The 19,448-nt window shown below is 42.0% G+C and overlaps 1 protein-coding gene across 2 annotated transcripts in view; it reads right to left on the bottom strand.

Annotated features, from left to right (window-relative positions):
- EIF5B (eukaryotic translation initiation factor 5B) overlaps positions 1-19,448 on the bottom strand; it is an 85,224-nt gene that overhangs the window by 7,559 nt on the left and 58,217 nt on the right. For both annotated transcript variants that reach the window (XM_073614709.1, XM_073614710.1), the window contains 10 exons: positions 17,886-17,993; positions 12,823-12,933; positions 12,315-12,382; positions 11,199-11,340; positions 10,958-11,089; positions 10,632-10,814; positions 10,388-10,549; positions 10,128-10,259; positions 9,897-10,028; positions 3,437-3,513 (listed from right to left, as the gene is read on the bottom strand). In XM_073614709.1, coding sequence (XP_073470810.1) covers positions 3,437-3,513; positions 9,897-10,028; positions 10,128-10,259; positions 10,388-10,549; positions 10,632-10,814; positions 10,958-11,089; positions 11,199-11,340; positions 12,315-12,382; positions 12,823-12,933; positions 17,886-17,993 — 1,247 coding nt within the window. The remainder of the gene's footprint in view (positions 1-3,436; positions 3,514-9,896; positions 10,029-10,127; positions 10,260-10,387; positions 10,550-10,631; positions 10,815-10,957; positions 11,090-11,198; positions 11,341-12,314; positions 12,383-12,822; positions 12,934-17,885; positions 17,994-19,448) is intronic.

Raw genomic sequence — 19,448 nt, 5'->3', positions numbered from 1 at the left:
TTTTTTCCCTGACGGAAGCAGCCCTAGAAAATAACCACTCAGCTGGGTGGAAGAGGAGGGAAGAATCCCATAGAAGGACCATCCTACAAACACACAAAAGAATGAGGCGTGGCAGGTAGCCATAGAGGACTGTCCTGATCCTAGCCATAATAGGAAGTGAAAATTGTCTGACAAGGATTCAAGGCAGTATGTGAGGAGAATGAAATTCCCACAAAAGGCGATAAGAATAGCACTGGGGAAGCAAGAATGACTGGCTTACAAGATACTTTGTCCCTATGTGTGCTTTCTGGACCTTTGAACTACATGCCATAAACCATGCTACTTAGGACACAAGCCTTGGTGGTTTTTCCTTCCTACTTCTTCCCCTACTTGCCCCCTCCCCATCTCTATATATTATCTCTCTTTTCCATCACTCTTTTCTTTATTGCTGACCACTGTACACACCTTCTGCCAGACTGGGGAGTTCCTTTTTACTCCTCCTTTCCCAGATAACCACAAATATATAATATGCTCCCATCTTTCATAACTTGACATTCAGGCCCATGACCCGTCACTTTTTCAATTGCTAAGTATGCCTGCGATCTTTCTTGTGATATTCCTTTATAGGTTTCTCTTAACCAATAACGTGCTATGGCTAGTGTAAATACGTTGTATTCAGTTATTTGATTAATTCTTTGCTCAGAGTTGTCTGCTCTATACACACCTGGTTTGATAAGCAGGGTCATTTTCAAAGTGGTATTGCTCATAATTTCACTTGTATACAGCTTACTTGTAATGGTCATACTGTCTACAAAACCTATTGTAGACTGGTTGTATACTGTCTCTATTTTCTTTAATAAACATAAGAAGTACAGGAGGCTAAAGAAAGGAAGAACAAAAAAGTTTGTGGTTTCGGGAGTGCAGTTTGGCGGGGACTGGTGTCTCGAAGGAACATCGTCAGTCAGACGTGCAGATGGGTCAGTTCAGGCGCAGGCAGAGACATGGTCAGAAAACAGGCAAAGGATTGGTCCAGGCAACAGGCAGAAATGTGGTCAATAAACAGGCCATGGCTAGTACAGGTAGCAGGCAGAGGAAACTGCACTGGTATGGCAGTGATTAGGAATACTGTTGCTGGCTGCACTGGTCTGGTGACACTGGGGACTAGTGTGGCAGGAATCAGAGACACTACTGCTGGCTTATACTGGTGTGGCAGTGATAAAGAACAATATTGCTGGCATGCACTGTCTGGTGTGGCAGTGGTCAGAAAAGCTATTGCTTGCTGCATTGGTCTGGTGTGGTGGCAATCAGGAACGCTGATTCTAGATTCACTGGTCTGGCGACACTGTGGCTGGTGTGATCAGAGAACTGTGATGTGATGCACTATTAAAGCTCATTCACATGACAGGTTGGGGCTAGGGGTGGTAAAACATAGTTGAGCTGCTGTTTTACCACCTGTCAACTGCTACCCACCGATCGTGACCCAAGTGTGGGGTCCAAGGTGTTAAAGCAAGTGGTGAGGAGGCGATACAATGCCTCCTCACTGCCTGTCAAATGCTCTGTGAAGAGCGATCTGAACATGGATGGCTCTTCAAAGAATATTGCACATGTGAACAAGTCCTTATGGTGATACTGGGACTGAGGTGGCAGTGATCAGGGACACCGAGACTGGTGCAGTGGTTATTAGGGACACCGAGTGGGTGGCAGTAACTACACACACAGAAAAAAAAAGTGATATTATTTTCACAATTTTTTTTCAGCATACTGTCAACAGAGTAGTGCATTGTCATTATAGGGACACTTTACTACTTTGGGGTTGTGATCGAGATTTTTTATTTTTTTACACTGTGATTGCTTGTAACAGTAATGATCAATGTAAAAGCAATTGTTTTAGCTGTCATGAATGGGTTTATTTCATGATACATTGTTTACTATTGCAAATGCTGTGATTGGCCCTGTACCATGTGATCACTGACCAATCACAGAGATTACAATTATAAATAATGCCATCATGAAAATCAATTCATGACAGTTGCTTAATGGACATGTAATCACTGTGATTGGTGACAACGATCACATGGTACCTGGGCCAATCACAGTGGCCCGGTATAGACAGCTGTGATCATGTCACTGCACACCCTAGGAGGCACGTGAGCAGAAGGAAGTACAGGTAGGTCCTCTGGAACTAGAGAGCACCTGCCTGGCCAAAAACTACACTTGTTGCACCACATGCCAAGGTAAGCGCCTAATGCAGGATCCAGTGCCCAAAGCAAACATTATAAGCTGGCCCTGCTGCCATAGAATTCCCAAGGTGAGTTTCATAAAGGGTAACCTATCCAGAAACTGCTGGTGAGCCATAAGGCAGTAAGTAGTCAGATCTTGATAGAAATGGCAAACAAAGGAGCAAAGGGAATCTGGTTAAAAATAAGAAATAAGAAATCTTCTCCAACAGGATACTCACCTAAGAACACTAGCAAAAAAAATGGAGGCTCAGTGGGCGGAATTATATGAATACACTGGGAGGTGGTCCCAGCAACGGATTTGCCAGTGTCCAATCACCTAAAGATAGTAGAATATAACCCATGGTCTAAGAATCAATTCTTGTGTTATGTACTGTATGATTAATATAAGGCTACTTTCACGCTATAGCGCTAAAAATAGCACCTGCAAAGCGCCTCTCCTGTCATGCCAGAGTGCTGTCACACTGGAGCGGTGCGCAGGCAGGACGCTAAAAAAAAAGTCCTGCAAGCAGCATCTTTGAGGCGCTTTACGAGCGGTGCACACACCGCTCCTAAAGTGCCCCAACCCAATCAATGGGCAGCGCCGGCAAAGTGACGCTGCAGCGGCCGAAAAAGGGTTCAACCCTTTTTCAGCCGTTAGCGGGTGTTAAAAGTTCCCCGCTAACGGCCGTAAAGCGCCGCTAAAAATAGCAGCGCTTTACCGCCAACGCCCGCCTGCCCCAGTGTGAAAGTGCCCTAAGTATTTACTTATAAATCTATTTTATTGTTACATGAAAATGCATTCACCAGATCTCAATTTGCATTTACGTCTAAAACTGTAACAGAGTAGTTTCCATTAATGAAGTGGAGCAGAAATAAAAATATAGCCACAAACAGCAGCTGCCAGCTACAATGATCAGTAAGGATGGTCTCGGGTGTGTTCGCAACTCCACGTGCCCATTCTCGCCAAGTAGCTTACACTGCACAGCGCTAATCACAGGCAGGGAGACATTCCCTGATCTGTGCAGCTGCAGACCGGGAAATGTCTCCCTGCCTGTGATTAGCGCTGTACAGTGTCATCTTCTTGGCGGGAACGGGCACGTGGAGTTGCGAACAAGCCCAAGACCATCCTTACTGATCAATTAATTTCTCCATGTTCTGACTTGTTCCACTAACAATTTGCACATGCTGGAAGCTTAACATACGGATATACATACGGCTGATAGAAATAAGGTACTCACTGAGGATCATGCTCCAACATCACAGAAGCTTTCATGATGTCCTTTTTATGAACGGGTCCAATATTAATTCCAGCATACTAAAGGAATAAAGAAAAAGGTCAGATGGCATGTATGTGAAGAAGCAATACAAAAATTGGGAAACAGTAAGAAACTTTTACTTGCACGTTTACTGTATCCACTTGGCTATCACTTTAGCATAAAATGAGGTTTTAATAATCATCATCAACCCACATTTTAAGCCTCTGCCTTTTATCCCAAAACAGCAGCAGAGAACCATTGATATACAAAAAAAAATAAAAAACTTGCATTCCTATAGTAAGTTCTCCTGCCTATCCTGTAACTCCTGTATTTTAGGCAGGATTTCCACCATTCTAAAGAGAATTTGCATGTGACAGATACATAGAGGGCTACATGTGCTTGGTTTGTAAAGGTGCAGTTTCAAAAACAGTCATCCTGTTACTACTGTAGCTGCCTAGGGGGCCTCTGACCTGGAGCAAGAAAGTTTTTACAACAGTTCACACATTTCAGATTTCAGTGGTTGCATGCTTGCTCCAGGACAACCACTCGCTAGGTTGTGAAATCAGGATCAGAATGAGAATGGAGTAGATAAAAGGCAGCTTCCATATTTCCATTAGACACTTTAAACTGAACCTAAGCAGCAGGGCAAGATTCATACCTTTGTTTCCTACAGTGCAGTTACCACCGATAGGTTACTGTGCCATGTATTTCAAAAATCGCAACCGCTGTAGAGATTAAAAGTACTACATGTATAACCTACACTTTACATGGAAATTAGCACATACAAAAGCAAAAAAGCCCCCTGCACCTTGAAAATCGCACACAAACAATGCATGTATGACCCACATGCATTAAAAAAAGACACACAAATGTAATTAAAATAAAATGTACTTTTAAAATAAAAAGTCTATTGAAAGATAAAAGGAGCTTAAAATGTAATTACTTACAGTGGTTCTAAAGACAGAAGTTTTTTTGTACCTTAATGCCATTGGCTCCTGCTGCTGTCAATCACAGCCAGTAAGGAGGGAGTGGGGGGTGGGGCCAAGCCACACTCTGTGTGTCTTACGCACTACAGGACACAGTCTGCTACAATTATACAGGCAAACACCACTGTGGATCAGGCTCAAAAGTCTCTGACATTATTATGTTTGCATGATTGGGAGGAGCAAAGCAGACTGAATGAACTTCCTTTGCAAAGAAGACTTGCAGGTGTAAGGAGAAGTCCAGCATGAGGATTCAGACTGCAAGAGTCCTGAATAAAAAAACATCTTCAGGGAGGGTTTCCTGCAATGGGGATAGCAGAAAAAAATCCCTAGGATGGACATAAGGTCCACTACTTAAAACAGGTACTTCTGGGTTTTGTTGAATGGGCAAAAGATTACCAGCAAATGAATCGGTCACCATGGATTCCTGACAATCTTGTGGGTCCAGGAGAGGACTGTTGAACAGTAAATGCCATGAAGGTACCAACAGTACTCAAAGACCAAAAACTAATCATTAAGGATGGGTACAAGTTCAAAAGGGGTAACAGTCTTGAAGGTAAGTTCCTGCACACAGAAGGCTCTTTACCTTCATGTATAGAATGCATGAAGGTAAAAAACCTTCAGCCTTTAGAACCGCTTTAAATTGGTTGTAAACCCTTTCAGTCCACTTTTACCTACAGGTAAGCCTAGATTAAGGCTTACCTGTAGGTGCAAGAAATATATCCTAAACTTACATGGTTTAGGAGATATTTCCAAAAGACAGGCACTAACGGGGATCACGACGTTAGTGGCGGCACCAGCACGCATGCGCGGGAGTGACGTCATCGCGGCTCTGACCAATCACAGCGTCGGAGCCGCGATACCCGGAAAGAAGATGGACGCTTCGTAGGAGAAGGGACAGCGGTGACATCACAGGCTCCCTTGTTAGGTAAGTGACACATAATGGGCTACTATGTAAAGCATAGTAGCCAATTATGCTTTACCTTTGCAGGGAAACAAAGAGGAAGTAAACTCATCAGGGTTTACTTCCTCTTTAACAGGTCGTCAAAGTCAGCGTCCATCGGGCAAGAGGGCCAGCCGAACTGCCCGAAGTTGATCAACAACTTCTGCTTCCCTGAACCAAGAGATTCTTCAGAACACTTTGCAAGCTTGACTGGCTGGTATCTGTCAGCAAGACATTTCACTTAATTGGAAGGATTACCCTGCCTCAAGCATCAGCACGTATTTCCACTATTCCAGAAATGCTCTGATCTTAGATGTCAGATGCACTGAATGATCCAGGGACACCTGACTCTTGCCCCATACTGCCAGGATAATAAACTGCAGACCTTTGCCGTGAAACTGTGCACAGGGGGACTGCCTCGAAGGCAACTACCATCTTCCCCAGCACTCTCATGCATGTCCATATCGAGGGATCATCCAATGTCCTTAGAGACTCCACCTGGGCTCGAAGAGACAGGCACTTTCCCTGTGGCAGCAGTTACCTTGTCAGAGACATATTCAGGATTAAACCTTAAGTATTCCAGGTTGTTTTGAAACCAAGGCTGACTTCTGAAGGTTTCACACCCAGCCGAACCTCTCCAGGGCTTGTGCCATCATCTGGACATTTTGCATCAGTCTTCCATTCGATTGCTCTTATAGGAGAAAGGCATCCAGCTATCCCATTGTGGGAATCCCTCATGTTTTAAACAACTGCAGAACTGCAGCTAACACCTCGATAACACCCCATGGGCAGGCGAAAGGATAATACCCAAAAAATTGGTATTAGTGATCCTCCACTACAAGTGCAGAAACTGATGGCCGGACTGGATGTGTAGTTAGGCATGCTTGGTTTTGATTGATGCCAGGAAATCCACGATGAACCGAATTTTCCCGGGCCACCAAAAAAAAAAAAAAACACACAATTTTTCGTGGAATTGAAGGGCAGATAAAGTGAGATGGGGAAAAGCAGCTAAATTCCAACTTCTACCTTCTTGATACCATGCTGCAGACCCAGATCTTCTGAGTCCAAATGGCCACAAATGCCATTGAGGGGGGCATCCCTGTGCTGAGAGGATTTGGCTCCAGTGACTGGAGGGCTTGGGGGTTTCAATTCTTAGGAAACTGGAATGTGGGCCTCTATTTGGAGCCTGAGGACTGGTTGCACATGAAAGTCCTCTTGGACTCTGAAGGCATTACTAGCTTCTGGGCTGTATCCCTCGTCTTCCTAGGGGGTGAGAGAATACTCTTCCCCACTTCTTATAGAGATGTTCTGACAACTAACACTTAAGCCACAGGATCCTTCTCATGTGGACAGACATAGTGCCCACTCATGAAAGCTGCCTTATGGAATTCCCCAAGGCATCTGAGACACTAAGGGCTCTTGGAAAATCATCCAGTAGCTGCAATATGGCAGGATCTTCTGGATCTGATTCTCTGGATTGGAACATCTGCTTTACCCAGACCTTGAAGGCTTGGCGTGCTACTACAGCAGCCACTGCAGGCAGCAGAGCTGCTCCCATTGGAGAGAATGACACCTTAAAGAGGGCTTCCAAACTCTAATCCGTGGCATCTGTAATAACTAGGACGTCATCCATTCTTGTTAAAAGGCAGCAAACACAATATTTTTACAAAATTCTCTCTCTAGTGTACTGATGAGCAAACTATTTTGGTGGCAAAAATACTTTCTCCAAGTTATTCCAATCAGCATAAATACATTTCCTGCAAGTGAGGGTGGACTGGAAAGGCTTTGAAAAAATGTTGGCAGTCGCCAGAACACAACAGCAGGCAATTTTGCGGAAGATTCAGGAAGCAGCAACTTAAAGTGGAACTTCAGTCATTTTTTCATCTTTCCTTCAATTGAACCTTCTGCCCTTGCTATGTAATCATTGGAAATCAATACTATAATTTGTTGGAAGTAAATACCGAATTCTCTGTACTACATCTTTCATTGCTGAAAAAACGCCTAGGAGTTCGATACCGTTTCCTGCATTGCAATGACTCCCAGGAGAGAAACGTCAGATCTCCCAGCAGTGCTCGTTTCTTCTTATCTGTTCATTCACTGAGAGATAGGTGTCAGAGGAGTGGGGCGGGACGAGAGGAGAGGGGTGTGGGACGGGGGGAGGAGGGGAGTGCGGGACGAGGGGAGGAGGGGAGTGCGGGACGAGGGGAGGAGAGCTGAATACAACTGAGCACGGCTACAGGGCTCGAGGGGGTGGGATGAGGGCTGGGATAGGAGGAGACAGAAAGGATCCATGTGCTTTCACAGAGGAGTAGAATTTTCATGTAGTGAAAAGAAGACTGCTCTCTTTTATGTGGAGATTTCAGCCCTGTACACTTATTACACCCCCAGGCCAGTCTGCACAATCTTCCCTGGGTACTTTCATAGTCCTTATCTCATCTGCATTGGAGATTATTTCTCCATGCTTTGGCCCTGCCTCCAGGCAGCTCTCTGCAGTTCCCTTACACAGAGGATTTGTGTTTGAGAAAAGATCCCATTACAGGACTCGGCTGCAGCTAAGGCTTGTCTACTCAGTGTTTGCAGTTTGGATAATACAGTACATCATGGTAAAATAGAAAAAACTTTTGTTTGCTGCTTTCCTGTTTGAACAAGCATAGTATGTACACTTTCCTTGGCTGTTTCTGTGTTCCATGCTGTTGATACTTTGCAATAACAGGGCATAAACTTTCACAGAAGCTGCCATTCCTATGGCAACTTATAAACAACAATGTGCACCACAGTTTGCTTACTGCACAGGCACAAGACTGGGAAGTGCATACTGAGTAGCCAGCAGCACAGAAATCCAGGAAGTGAACAGGCAGCAGCTTCAGCTGCCCACAGTAAAAATGGATGCACCCAGACTGAGTGGAGGGGGATTTCTGCAGCATATTTGACAAGTACAGAACCACAGTATATATAAAATAATATGCAAAGTGGTTAGAGGGAAGCTTCAGAATGGCAAAGATGTTTTTATTACAAATTATGTGAGCAGACTGCAGTTCCTCTTTAAAGAGTTTAGAAAGTCAAAATGTTTTTACCTCTCCTAAAGGGAGTGCTCCTATTTTCAGCTTGTTACCTGTATAAAAGACACCCGTCCACAGAAGCAATTAATCAGAATGCAATCTCTCCACCATGGCCAAGACCAAAGAGCTGTCCAAGGATGTCAGGGACATGATTGTAGACCTACACAAGACTGGAATGGGCTGCAAGATCATCGCCAAGCAGCTTGGTGAGAGGGTGACAACAGTTGGTGTGATTATTTGCAAATGGAAGACACACAAAATAACTGTCACTCTCCCTTGGTCTGGGGCTCCATGGAGTTTCAGTGATCATGAGAACGGTGAGGAATCAGCCCAGAACTACACAGGAGAATCTTGTCAATAATTTCAAGGCAGCTGGGACCATAGTCACCAAGAAAACAATTGGTAACACATTACGCCGTGAAGGACTGAAATCCTGAAGCACCCGCAAGGTCCCCCTTCTCAAGAAAGCACATGTACAGGCCCCTCTGAAGTTTGCTAATGAACATCTGAATGATTCAGAGGAGTACTGGGTGAAAGTGTTGTGGTCAGATGAGACCAAAATTGAGCTGTTTGACATCAACTCAACTCGCTGTGTTTGGAGGAAGAGGAATGCCGCTCATGACTCCAAGAACACCATCACCACCGTCAAACATGGAGGTGGAAATATTAATCTTTGAGGGTGTTTTTCTGCTAAGGGGACAGGAAAACTTCATGCATCAAAGGGTGATGGACAAGGCCATGTACCGTCAAATACTGGGCGAGAACCTCCTTCCCTCAGCCAGGGCATTGAAAATGGGTCATGGATGGGTATTTCAGCATGACAATGATCCAAAACACACGGCCAAGACAACAAAGGAGTGGCTCAAGAAGATGCACATTAAGTTCCTGGAGTGGCCAAGCCAGTCTCCAGACCTTAATCCCATGGAAAATATGTGGAGGGAGCTGAAGGTTCGAGTTACCAAATGTCAGTCTCGAAAAACGTAATGACTTGGAGAGGATCTGCAGAGGAGTGGGACAAAATCCCTCCTGAGATGTGTGCACACCTGGTGGCCAACTACAAGAAACGTCTGACCTCTGATTGCCAACTAGGGTTTTGCCACCAAGTACCAAGTCATGTTTTGTGAAGGGGTAAAATACTTATTTCACTCATTAAAATGTAAATCGATTTATAACTTTTTTTGAAATGCGTTTTTCTGGATTGTTTTTTTTTGTTATTCTGTCTCTCACTGTTAAAATAAACCTACCATTAAAATTATAGACTGATCATTTCTTTGTCAGTGGGCAAACGCACAAAATCAGCAGGGGATCAAATATGTTTTTCCCATCACTGTAGATGGCCCAAAAAGCTTACTATACAGTAGACAAGTACATAAACTAACAATAATGAAATTAACTAAACTCCGGTTGGAACATAAAATAGCACAGTCATGGAAGTAATAGAAAGATGCAACACTTACTGGCACTTCTGAGGTCTTTAGGAATTCAAGCAGGGCCTCCAAAGAGCCCAGTGTAGATGCTTGCACATAAACACCTTTTTCTTCCAACTTGATGGCATTTAATGTCTGTTTCAACTCATGGATGAGCTCATCCTAAATATAATCATAAATATAAATTTAATCAATATGTGATTGCCAGGCAACCCACATCAGTCTAGTGTAAACTTTAAAAAAATTACATTTACAACTTACTCTCAGCACCGGAATTTCATCTTCCTTGTGAGCAACCAACAGCGGTAAACCAGCCAATGTTTTCTCCAAGTCCTTACCAAGAATCTTCACTCCCTGAGCTGCTGGCACTTCTTTATGTTTCTCATATTGATTCTAAATATGGGAAGGGAAAGTTTTTAGCCATCTGTTTATTTTACAATACATACAATGTAAAATTGCATTATCCACTTAATTACAGGAAAAAAATAGAACTACCAAAGCAAACATCTCAGATACTTTACCTTTACGCGCAACTCTTTCATTGGAGGAGGCAGAAGAAGACCACGGATTTGTGTTACAATTGGCCCCTCCACACCTGGAACAATAATAGTGTCACCTTCTTTTAGCCGACCATTGATAAGGATGACATCGATGGTTGTCCCCATGCCTGGCAGCGCTTTAACCTGGAGAAAAAGTGAAATAAATCATTCAGTGGAAAAAAAAAGCAATATGAAGGACAATGGTATACTTGCATGTGTCCCTTACCTCCATTACTTGGGCTCTCAGCTCTTCTGAATGAGCTAGTCTTTTACCAAGCATGCTCTGTGTGAGCTCCACCAGAAGGTGGATCAGATTCCCCATACCATCTCCAGTATGAGCAGAGGTAGGAACCAGAGACACAAATGTGCGGGGGTCTTTATTCTCAAAAAATAAAGCTGCGTTCAAGCCCTTCATTAAAATACAATGACAACAAGAAATAAAGGTCAATATTTATAACCTAGATACATGGCACTACCCGTGCATGCAAACATATTACCAAAAAACACAGCTAGATCATTTTCATAAACTCTCTATAGCAGAGAAGTTGTTACCTGTTGTGCAAACTCAACAATGATGGCCTTGGTACGCTCTTCAAACTCATCCTTTGTATTTTTCTTTTGTTTCTTTAATGTGGCAGCAACATCTGTCTCTGGGCTCTTCTTCCAGTCATATAATCTGTCAACCTGAGGGCATTCAATGCACAAGTGTAGAGTAATTATAATTCTGTTTTAGATCACTTGGTATATGGACACACTTTATATCAAGAGGAAGTAAAAAGAGAATGGTCCTTACTTTGTTTAAAGCCACAATGAAAGGACACTTCTTATTCTTCAGTAAATTTAAAGACTCAATGGTCTGTGGCTCCAGCCCATGCATAATATCCACCACAAGAATTGCAATGTCACACAGTGAGCTTCCACGGTTCCTCAGGTTACTAGGGAATAATAATTAGAAAACTATACTCCGGAAAGGAATGGTCACTCAATTCTCTCAGCAAGATCAGCAAACATTTACACAACTATGTTAAACATTTCACCATGAAGCTATAACTCTCACTTCATGAATGTTTGGCTGCTAGGCACTGCCAGGTATGTGGACATGTGACTTGCTCACCTTCCTCCTACAATGTAGTGCTAAGTACCTAAGCATCCAATCACCAACGCTGTCAAGTAGTGGTGGGAAGAGAGTGCTTAAAGTACATGTAAACCCTCACCTTGGAAAACAACCCATTCAGTTTAAAACAGAAATGAATTGCAACACATTTGTGTATAGATATAAAAACATTATAAATACCTTTTTCCTCCTTTTTATAAATGATCACATAATCTCTGTTCATAAAGAACTCAGAGAGCTGGAGGAGAAACAGCAGCACACGGGTCTTCCCAGAGAATGGCTGTGCGGGGGATCTCAGCACAAGTATGATCATTGGAGGAGAGCAGCAGGCTGATATCCCAATACTGACCACCCTGTGCTCATGCCCAGTGTGGTCAGTTTTTGACAGGAAATCAGAGGGACTGGCAGAACACCAGGTATTTCAGGCACATATCAGGAATATGAAATGTTGGGTTTACATATTCTTTAACCCTGTATAATCTTCAATTTGGGTGACTTGGAGCTTACACAGGGCTTTCTTCTCTTTATTCCTGTGAAGGAAGGTAAGCATAAGCAGCTGCTGGGGTGGAATATATGGCACATGAGAGAAACCAGTTTCTATTGTTTGTTACAATCCCAATTACAAATCCAAGAGGGCAGCAGTTAAGTAAAACTTTTGGGCAAAGCAAAGGATTGCTTTAAACCCATCCCAAACTGATAGGTTCCAAATAGATGAGCAGCATCTAGGCCATTATTACAAGAACATACTGAACTACATGGTAAAGATTTCTTTTTAAATGGCTACTAAAAAAATACCTGAAAGACTCGTGACCGGGAGTGTCAATGATCAGCATTCCTGGAATCTTTATGTTCTCCCTGTCAAACTGAATTAAATATCAACAACTTCCATGAGCACATTGGTAATAGAAAAAAAAAAAAAACATCTGATAAAACACATCCATATGATAAGTACCCTCTCCTCCACTGCCAACAATCTCCAGTCTCTAAATGTTCCTAGCCACTTCGATATTAATCACCCAAAAAACCTTTTTAAAATGTGCACAGATTCAATGCATAGCAAAATGCTGAAATGTGTCCCAATATGTTCCGAAAAGGCACAGCTCCACTTTAGCAGCATGGACTACTGACCAGGAAATGTGCAGGTATAACACGAATTACCGTATGTTTGTATTTATTGAAAGTCCAGGAAGAAGACAAGTCTTAAACTTTAAGACTTTAAATGTTTGCCTCAAATCTAGTCAGCTTCAGAGAATAAGAATGCAACCACTAAAAAATTCATACCTTGCACCAAAGTGATACTTACATTTTTAACCATTTTAGTCTGTTCCTTTATAGCATCCAGAGGGACATTTGTTGCTCCAATTTGCTGAGTGATCCCACCAGCTTCACTGTCTTGTACATGAGTATGACGCAGCTTTTCAAAGGAAAAAAAAAAAATCAACCAAAAATGCTGAGAAGGGCAACACAAATCAAATCAAAAAAAGGTGGAAGACAAAAAGTGGGTGTCACTTTTTAAAATCTGCTAAAGAAACTCTCCCTCTATAGGTTATTACCGTGTTTGCCCGAATATAAGCCAGAGTCTTATATTAATTTTGGTAACAAAAGACCCAGTAGGGCTTATTATCGGGGTGGGGCTTGTCATGTGCTGTCTTCTCTCCCCCTCTCCCTCCCTGTCAGGAATCCCCAGTGGTCAGTGAAACTGAGTTAAAGTGCTTGTAAAAATCCTAAAATGCACTGTATAACAGTATTATATCATGTAAACTGTGCATGTTTCTGTAATCTATTTGTGATAAATACAGTCTTACAACGCTTCGGTACCCTGCGTAATCAGTCTTCCCTGCTCCAAGAAATGCAGATAGAGGGGGGCCCAAGATCACCCTCTGACAGCTGGCAGAAGAGGAGAGCAGCGGGGGATCAGCTGAGCGCCGCTCGGCGTTTCCATTGCCCGCCTGATTGGTCTTCCCCGCTCCGAGCACTGCAGAGGGAGGGGGGCCCTGAGATCCCCGCTGACAGCTGGCAGAAGAAAAGAGCAGCGGGGGATCAGCTGAGCGCCGCTCAGGGCTTTCATTGCCCGCCTGATCTTCCCCGCTCTGAGCACCGCAGAGGGGGGGCCGATATCTCCCGACGGCAGAAGAGGAGGAGAGCAGCCGGGGATCAGCTGAGCGCCGCTCAGGGCTTTCATTGCCCGCCTGATCGGTCTTCCCCGCTCTGAGCACTGCAGAGGGGGGCCGAGATCTCCCGCTGGCAGAAGAGGAGGAGAACAGCGGGGGATCAGCTGACCGACGCTCAGTGCTTCCACTGCCCACCTGATCGGTCTTCCCTGCTCCGAGCACTGCACTAAAGGATACTGCAGGGAAGTATGAGCCAAAGTCATTAAACAAGGGACCAGCATCCAACACACCCAAAAGTGTACTGCTAAAGTGGTTTTAGTAAGCAGTAAGAATTAGTATGACCGTGCCAAGATGATACCAGTATGCTTAACCTGTCCTGCTGCTATCTGAGGAACCTCAACCAAAGTGAAAATATATAGAAAAGACAGCACTGTGTACAGGTGTGAAATAAACAAACATTATTAAAAAATTATTATATGTGTCGTGTGCTGAATAATCCTCAACAAACTTAGTCCAATATCAACAATCTTGCAGTGCTAATAATGTACAAGAAACTTTGCATCACAAAAAGTCCATCAATATGTCTAAATTGTGTATGTATATCTTTTGATGATCCGATCGTTCTTATCAAATCCCATATACATCCAGTTCCATGTGTGGTCTAAAACTGACTTCTAAGTGTAATTTGACAGTTGTATTTTTTCTTCTTACTACCACCGCACCAAGTGAATAATCCACCACCACTTATGATCGAGATCACTCACCGACACTAATGGCTGGTAATTATGAACCAGCAAACAGGCATTATCCCTTTACAGGGCGCAATCATCTGCAGGTCTACAATGGATCTTCTCTGTACTCTTCCACTGTTATTAAACGATGTCTCCAGAGAGGTGAAAGCCAATAAAGGAAAGAAAGCGTCAGCTCCAAACACCCGATCTAGCGTAATACCTCCAAACGCACACCTCTAAATGTTAGTGTATCGTGACTTTAATAAAGTATAGATCTTTATTAAAGGATTTTCTGCTGCGCTTTCTTTCCTATATTGGCTTTCACCTCTCTGGAGACATTGTTTAATAACAGTGGAAGAGTACAGAGAAGATCCACTGTAGACCTGCAGATGATTGCACCCTGTAAAAGGGATAATGCCCGTTTGCTGGTTCATTATTATCAGCCATTAGTGTCGGTGAGTGATCTCGATCATAAGTGGTGGCGGATTATTTACTTGGTGCACTAAGAAGAAAAAAATACAACTGTCAAATTACACTTAGAAGTCGTTTTTAGACCACACATGGAATTGGATGTATATGGGATTTGATAAGAACGATTGGATCATCAAGATATATATAAACAATTTTGACACATTGATTGATTTTTTTGTGTGTTTTTTGTTTTTTTTTTTGCTTTTGATATCATTTTTTCACAGTATACACTTGTGTATATGGTCTATAGAAAAAATGTAGCGCATAGAGAAACAAAAAATAGTGATAAAATGTAGTCACAAACACCGCAAGTCTAACGACCGGATGTAGTGAATACAACAAATAATAATAAGAAGTCCATATGCGATAAGGAAAAATAAAGAAAAATAAATCTCCAAATGAATGTGCACATGTAAAGAGTCACTGGCAATGAAGAATGTTCCAAATGTAGACAGAGGACTGGGTTAGTCGGTACATGGGAACCACATCAACCAACAACGGCATAAAATCAGAGAATGGTAGGCGTAAACACTTAACGGATCCAGTGGACTCCCCTGTCAGCGACATGGAGTCATGAAGACATTGTGCCACCCAGGGCATATAGAGCGATATCCAGACCGTCAAAACTCACAGGTGAAAACTTCACAGGAACTCACAGGGTCATCATATGATTGTTCCCCGGCTGAGATGTACTGCATGTAATGGAGGTTGGGCATTCACTTCGCATTTGGCAACATGATACCGAATAAACTTGAAATAAAGGATCTTCTTTCTTATGCTAATATAGCACATCAACCAGCCTGCGTCCAACCAGATTAACCTAACAGTATGCGTTTAAAAAACAGGATTTAGTTGCACAAATTTGCAAATACATGCGTAAGCTTACACATGTATTTGCAAATTTGTGCAACTAAATCCTGTTTTTTAAATGCATACTGTTAGGTTAATCTGGTTGGTCGCAGGCTGGTTGATGTGCTATATTAACAGAAGAAAGAAGATCCTTTATTTCAAGTTTATTGTACCGACTAACCCAGTCCTCTGTCTACATTTGGAACATTCTTCATTGCCAGTGACTCTTTACATGTGCACATTCATTTGGAGATTTATTTTTCTTTATTTTTCCTTATCGCATATGGACTTATTATTTGTTGTATTCACTACATCCGGTCGTTAGACTTGCGGTGTTTGTGACTAGATTGTATCACTGTTTTTTGGTTCTCTATGCGCTACATTTTTTCTATAGAGTTTATATGTTTGTCACACTGTATGTAGCTGCTTCTTTTCACCAGTTAACGCAGTGTTTTTTTGCTATTCTTACTTGTGTATATGGGACTATTGCTACTTTGCCACTTTTTTGTTTGATGTTTTTTGTTTACATTTTTGCAACACGTAGTTTCTTTTTGTGATACAAAGTTTCTTGTACATTATTAGCACTGCAAGATTGTTGATATTGGACTAAGTTTGTTGAGGACACATCATTGTTGTTACTGGACTAATAATATTGAGCACACATCACACATATAATAATTTTTTAATATTGTTTGTTTATTTCACACCTGTACACAGCGCTGTCTTTTCTATATATTTTCTATAGAGGTTTTAGCAAGTGGAGCTTCTACAGCCATCGGGTGTCAGCATTGCAGAAAGAGAAAGTATTAATCCTTTACTTTGCAGAAAGACCTTTCTTAAGCAGATAAAACAAAACACTATTGTCAAGCACCAGTAGAAATCAATGATGCAATTTGTGTAATCTTAAAGTGGTTGTAAAGGTTAAAGGTTTTTTACCTTCATGCATTCTATGCATGAAGGTAAAAAACCTTCAGAATTCAGCTCCCCCGCACAGCCCCTGCTAATACTTACCCGATCCAGCAATGTGCATGGCTGCTCTGCTGGGTCTCTGCCTCTTCACTGGCTGAGACACAGCAGCGGGAGCCTTTGGCTCACGGCGCTGTCAATCACAGCCAGTAAGCATATGAGGAGCAAGCAGGGGGCAGGGCCGAGCCCCATCCTGTGGGTCTTATGGCCACACAGAGCAGGGTACGGAGTGAGCACGCACAAGTGCTCACATAGCAAGTGGCTTGCTATCAGGGGACTCTGGGAAGAGGAGGAGCCAGGAGCGCTGGCAGGGGACCTAAGAAGAGGAGGATCGGGGCTGCTCTGTGCAAAATCATTGCACTGAGTAGACAAGTATAAGAGGTTTGCTTTTGTTATTAAAAAATTATAATTACACCTTTATATCACTTTAAGGGTCCATGCACACTGGCTTAAAAATCGCTGCTTCTACAAGAGTTTTGTGTTTTGCTTGTAGAAGCAGCTTAATGTTATCCTCTAGAAGCAGATCAAGCTTGTATTTTTAGTGCAAATCAAGGAGCAGTCTAGGGTGACAACACTGATTTTAAATAAGAGATTAAATACAGAGAGTATGCATTGTCACCCTAGGACAAGAAGTGTCTTACTGGCAGCATCAAAGTTGAAAATAAAAAACAAATGCAGCCATTGCACTTAAGGACTGGTAAGCTGCAATGTGTTACATTTTTGCTTTTGGATTTAAATGTACATTCAAATTAGAACTAAATGAAAATAAACTTTGGTGCATTTTGGATAGAGTAAGGGAGGGTTATAACTCCAGATAATTTTTTGGATTCTATGTATCATTGGAGAGATTTTCCTTCACTTCCTGTCCCCACTTCCCGGAAGTGAGTTTAGACCAGGTTGGGTCCTTGAGTTTAATCAGATTATAAAAAATGTGAGAAATGGGGTTGCCCGCCAATGAACGTGGCACAAGTCCAACAGAGTGTCCTGTATACCGGTTGTACTTAAGAAAAGAAGTGTAAATAGGAGCGCAATATGTAGGCTCTATAAAATAACTTGCACTGTACTGTTTGAATTATACTGGATGTGAATTGTTATTTGTTTTCTGGAATGGTGATACCGTTTCTATTAAATATAAAGAATTTATATAAAAAAATAAATAAATAAATAAAAGTCAGTCACTTTCATAATGGTTGCAATTTAACTTTTAAAACAGAAATGCAGAGATGTGTATTGTATACCTTATCTAGAATTTTGGTCTTCCCAGTATCTACGTGGCCAAGCACACAAATTACTGGTGCGCGCAGGACTTGGAAATTTATAGTTTTCTGGTTTTCGATACGTCGTTTCTAAAGGAAAAAATATGATGCGTCAAAATAATGAGTTACATTTGGTTAACTGCTAATTATTTCTAGGACCACTCTTGACTGGCCAAATGCATGCATGCAAGGTTCGTATAATTAACACCTATGCCTAGACTCACTGTAGTACTTCAGTAATGGTACCTGAAACTTATAAAATCATAATCACAAAACAACTTATGCAGATTATATCAAAATCTGATACACAACATATGCACACAGCTTAAAGTAGTTTAGGTTGGCTTACAGTTACAGTATATATGCACATATGAGCAGCCAAAACTGTTTGCTAAATATACAGACTGTGCATTTAGCTTAGCAATGCAGCACAGCAATTGTGCTTTATATCTCCATCAAGACTCCCCAAGAACTCATGGTGGCTTATGTTAAACATGTGAAAAGAGAACGCAATATCTTATATACTGACCAAGTTAAAAACACCCTAGTTTTTTTTTATTATTACCCTAGCACAGGGCCAGGGTAATTTACATTGTATCAATGCACATGCAAACTATTACCTACACAAACACACACATACATTATAGAGCAACAGCAGAACAATTACAATGAAGGACTTTAGAAACTCCTTGGTCAAAAATCGGACATATAGGGATTGATTTGCTAAAATTGGAGAGTGCAAAATCTGGTGCATCTCTGCATAAAAACCCATCAGCTGCCAGTTTTTTTTTTTTATATTGTCAAAGCTTAATTGAACAAACTGAAGTAAGAAGCCAATTGGCTACTATGCACAGCTGCACCTGATTTTGCACTCTCCCGTTTTAGTAAATCAACCCCAGTCACTAGTCTGTACAATGCCAAACTTGACAGCCTTAAAAGTGACACTAAACTCAGGTTAAAAAAAATATATATTCAAAGTATGTATTCTTAACTCAAAAAAGTACCTTCCATTGCACTCAGCCTCCACTACATCTATAAATCCTTTTTTTTTTTTTTTTGCTGTCGTGATCTGACTCTCTGTCAGAGGGTGGCTACGTTTGTTCTCCATGGTCCCACTGTATTTATTTAGGAACAGCCACCCTCTCTTGCTCGTTCCCGAAATGGTCTGGGGGCTATAAATTAGGGGGTGTGTAGCATCTCTAGAACAGTGCGCATGACTGCAACTAACATACACTGCTTGTAGTACACTAACAGCAGTGGGAAAAGGAGAGGTTTGAGAGCTCACAGTGGATGTTACAAGGAGGCAGAAAAACACAATAGGAAACAATTTCATGAAAAATAGATTGCAGGGACATTAAGTACTTCATGTGTACAGATTATCTTTGAAGAATAGGGATATTGTTTAGGGTCACTTTAAAGTGAACCTGTGAGAACATAAATATACTGTACAGTGCCTTGAAAAAGTATTCATACCCCTTGAAATTTTCCACATTACAACTAAAAACGTAAATGTATTTTATTGGGATTTTATGTGAAAGACCAAAC

The sequence above is a fragment of the Aquarana catesbeiana genome, linkage group LG02, assembly GCF_042186555.1.
Source record: "Aquarana catesbeiana isolate 2022-GZ linkage group LG02, ASM4218655v1, whole genome shotgun sequence".
In the NCBI taxonomy this organism is placed as follows: domain Eukaryota; kingdom Metazoa; phylum Chordata; class Amphibia; order Anura; family Ranidae; genus Aquarana; species Aquarana catesbeiana.
Note: the sequence above shows the minus strand (reverse complement) of the source record. Positions and strands in the feature narration are given on the sequence as shown.